The 4,015-nt window shown below is 51.8% G+C and overlaps 1 protein-coding gene across 1 annotated transcript in view; it reads right to left on the bottom strand.

Annotated features, from left to right (window-relative positions):
- Nucleotides 1-429: 429 nt before the first annotated feature.
- The window catches only part of drd3 (dopamine receptor D3), a 9,580-nt gene continuing 5,994 nt past the window's right edge, over nucleotides 430-4,015 (bottom strand). The window contains exons 4-7 of the mRNA XM_036520632.1: nucleotides 3,785-3,978; nucleotides 1,795-1,860; nucleotides 1,279-1,624; nucleotides 430-668 (exon numbers count right to left, since the gene is read on the bottom strand). Of these exons, the coding sequence (XP_036376525.1) occupies nucleotides 472-668; nucleotides 1,279-1,624; nucleotides 1,795-1,860; nucleotides 3,785-3,978 (803 nt within the window). The 3' untranslated portion in view covers nucleotides 430-471. The remainder of the gene's footprint in view (nucleotides 669-1,278; nucleotides 1,625-1,794; nucleotides 1,861-3,784; nucleotides 3,979-4,015) is intronic.

Raw genomic sequence — 4,015 nt, forward strand, 5'->3', positions numbered from 1 at the left:
TTAATGAGGGAAGCACAAAGGAAACAGGAAGTTCCAAAATGGACAAGAGGGAAGTCACTTGCCTTCACTGCAGTCCCGTGGAGCACGCATGATGGAAGAGTCCACCTGGGCATGTCCACATTGGCGTGTCCACCTGGGCATGTCCACATTGGCGTGTCCACCTGGGCGTGTCCACCTGGGCGTGTCCACCTGGGCGTGTCCACATGGTGTGTCCACATGCATGTGAGCTTTGAGCAGCTGCCCTCCCCTCTTTACTTTAAACTTTATCTTGGAATAAAACAAAGACGTGTGTGTGACCCTGCTGGGTGTCCTGCCAGCAGCCTGGAGGAGGAAGTCAGGGGCCGCCTTGTCTGATTGGCTGCTGCTCCGGTGCAGCCGCAGCTGCAGTGGAAGGGGTCTGCGCAGACGCAGCTGCAGTGGGAGGGGTCTGCGAAGCCGCAGTGGGAGAGGTCTGCACAGGCAGCGGGACCTTCAGCAGTGTAGAATCTTGAGGAAGGCTCGGCGGAACTCCACGTTGAAGGTGGTGTAGATGACGGGGTTCAGGGCGCTGTTGACATACCCCAGCCAGGTGGTGGCGCTGTAGAGCCCTGCAGGGATGTGGCACGTGCTGCAGTGCGTGTTCAGGATGTGTGTGACGAAGAAAGGAAGCCAGCAGACGAGGAACACACCTGGTGCGGAAAACACAAAATGACCAGTGACATTTCAATCCGTAGAGAACTGTAAGAAATGAAGGCCTGTGAATGAGAATGAGAGCATCACTGACAGACGGACACAGGCTGTGCGGGAAGTCCTCAGGGAAACGATCACAGTTCCACTCCGGCAGCACATTCACAGCCACTGTGAGCTGACTCAGACGCTCCGTCACAGTAAACTGTCCTGCATCTACAGCTATTATTGATGTCATGCTGACAGCTGAGGCTGTTTATGATGGATTTTCTCTCAGAATTAAACAGGAGTCTATAACATTCTTTTCAGTATCTGAGTGTTAGATGAATAAATACTTGCAGTGAAACAGACAGGCAGGTCCAGGTTTCAGGGGAGAAGAGGCTGCACCTGGCAGGCAGTGAAGGTGGCTCCAGCACCGTGATGACTGTACAGCTGAACTGTGTTACTGACCCAGGATCAGATGTGTCTTTCAGGTCAGTCACTGACCTCTGCCCAGTCTGACTCCCTAGCACTCCCACCATTCACCCAATATTGACCGGTTATATACCCAGTATTCACCCGGTATTTACCCAGTCTGCACCAGACGCCCATGCAGAGCTTCCTCGGACTCACCCAGTACAATCGCCAGCATCTGTGTGGCCTTCTTCTCCCGTGCCTGTTTGCTTCTGCAGCGGGACAGGGTGGAGCGGTGGGCGGAGCAGTGGGCGGGGCGCAGCGTGGTGCGGGGCCTGCCGTTGGACGCATTCCTCACCTCGCAGCTCCTGTGGGCCGGCCCCACCTCCTCCAGATCGGCCGGGTTCTCCGAGGGTGCGAAGGAGGCCTGGCTCACGCTGCAGTCGTGCTGAGCATCCGGCTGGGGGAGGAGCTTGTTGTCCGAAGGGGCGGTCCTGGGCTTTTTGCGGTGAATGCAGGCGGCCAGGAAGCCGGGGGTGGGCGGAGCCGGCTGCTCTGAGGTCTCCTGCAGAAACAGAGTGGCCACTGTCACCCTGCCCCCTCAGAAAGTGAGCTGTGATTGGCTGGGAATACACACACAGAGACACACATGCGCTCACACACACACTCCCTCACACACAAACACACACACACATGCACTGACATACACACACTCACTCACACACACTCACTCACCACTTTGATCCTGATGGGGGAGAGGTCTCTCTGTTCAAGAACAGCTTCATCTTGCAGACACGTCTCCTGCAGGAAGAAATAGTGAGCCGACTCTCCTCAACCCTGCACCCTCTCTCTCTCTGTACCCCTCTCTATCTCTCTCTGCCTCTCTTTATTTCCCTCTCCCAATCCCTGCACCTCTACCCCTCTTCCAACCCTGCAGTCTCTCTGTAACCCTCTCTCTCTTTCTCAGTCTTTCTTAATACCCCTCTTCCAATCTCTCTCTCTGTTCGTTTCTATCCCCCTCTCCCATTAACCTCTCTCCATCTATATCTCACCTTCTGTTCCTCTAAATCTCTCTTTCTCACTCACTATCCCCTCTCGCCAAATCTCTTTATCTGTCTCCCTCAGTCCCTCTCTCCATCCCTGCCTGTCTCATTGTCCCTCCATCCCTGCCTGTCTCTGTCCCTCCATCCCTGCCTGTCTCTCTGTCCCTCCGTCCCTGCCTGTCTCTCTGTCCCTCCGTCCCTGCCTGTCTCTCTCTGTCCTCTCACTGTAAGCAGTGAGGTTGCCTTTGGATTCCATTGATGGGAAAGCGCAGAGCAGATCCTGGAGACCTGGGCTGGCGTCAGACATGAGGACATGAGACATGATTTTTACACTTTAAAACCTTCATCTGAATTTTCGGTGGTTGTCTTTATTGGATGTGTGTGTTTTTAAAGGAATCAGTTTTTATTCTGGTGTTTAACTATGTGAAGAACAAAACTGGAATTGAGAAAATATGATTTTCTCTGGGTGGAGCCGTGATGTTGGTGTGTAAGAGCAGGTAAAATGAGACGGATGCGGTCGAGGGCCGGAGGCCGACGGTGTGAGGCAAAATCAGGTGGAAACGGGGATTAGGATTGATTTTAATGACCTCAGACTAATGAAAGACACACAAATGAAAAAATGTGCTGTATTGATCATACAGTCGACTCACTGAGGGAAAATGACTTGATTTTTAATATTTTATCTGACTTAATATTCTTTTGTCTTTAAGCTGTGAAGTGTGTGCTTCTTCTGTTCCTGGCCTGTTTAATGACCAAGGGGCTGTTAAATTTCAGCTTTCTCCTCCCTGTACCTTACTCTCTCTCTGATGTGCTCCCCCTGTTAAATTCAAGCGTAATCTTCCCCTAAATGCCCCCTTTTCCCCTGCTGCGCCACAGAGACTCCCTCTGTGAGGTGTCTGAACCTTCCTTCCATTCCGCAGTTTGAGTCGGGTTTCCGATATTAAAATTACATGGAGGGAAAAAATAGCTCCCTTTTTAAAAATGAGCATGACATTGAAAACTTTCCTCTGTTTCAACGTTTGCTCCACTTATCTATCCCACAATGCACCGAAAACAGGCCAGGCCAGCACATCCCCAAATCTGACAGAGACTTAGAGCGACAATACTTTTTCATCCATGATTTTCAGCAGTGCAATGACAGCCCAGTTACCCTGTCAGTGCCATGTGCAGTGAATGAGTACTGTGTGATGACACAGACAGACAGACAGGCAGGCAGGCAGGCAGACAGACAGACAGACAGACAGGCAGAGCAACCCTCACCAGTGTGACATCATCATGAGCATGGGATGCATGGTCTCCGGGGAGGTTGCCAAGGTAATTCTATAGTGCATTGTTATTGTGGTTCTATGTGATGATGTCATGTGAAAGCTGTATCACAGATCACAGTGGAGGCAGTGTAGCATTGTGGTTAAAGAGCAGGCCTCATGACTGAAAGGTTGCTGGTTCAATTCCCCAATGGGGCACTGCTGCTGTACCCTTGGGCAAGGTATTTAACCCACAATTTCCTCAGTAAAAACATCTAGCTGTATAAATGGATAAAATTGTAAAAAAAAAAAAAAAGTTTGACTTATGCAAGTCACTGTGGGTAAGAGCATCTGGTAAACGATGTAATGTAATGGTGACATTGCACAGGAATGCTGCTATGGTAATGGGTGTGAGGTGGCCGGAGGTCACGCCCTCACCGCGGACGGCGGGCCCGCCCCCGGCTGGACTCTCCCGCTGGCCCTGCGGAAGGCGATCTTCTTTCTCCTTTTCCTCAGGAAAACGTAGATGCGCACATACACCAGCAGTGTCACCGCAAACGGCAGGTAGAAGGACACCACCGAGGAGTAGATGACAAAGTCTGGGTTCGAGATCGAGCAGACGGCCGGGTCATCTGGAGCAGAGGGAGCACACTGACACACCTGCACAGA

This window comes from Megalops cyprinoides, chromosome 2, assembly GCF_013368585.1.
Source record: "Megalops cyprinoides isolate fMegCyp1 chromosome 2, fMegCyp1.pri, whole genome shotgun sequence".
NCBI lineage: Eukaryota > Metazoa > Chordata > Actinopteri > Elopiformes > Megalopidae > Megalops > Megalops cyprinoides.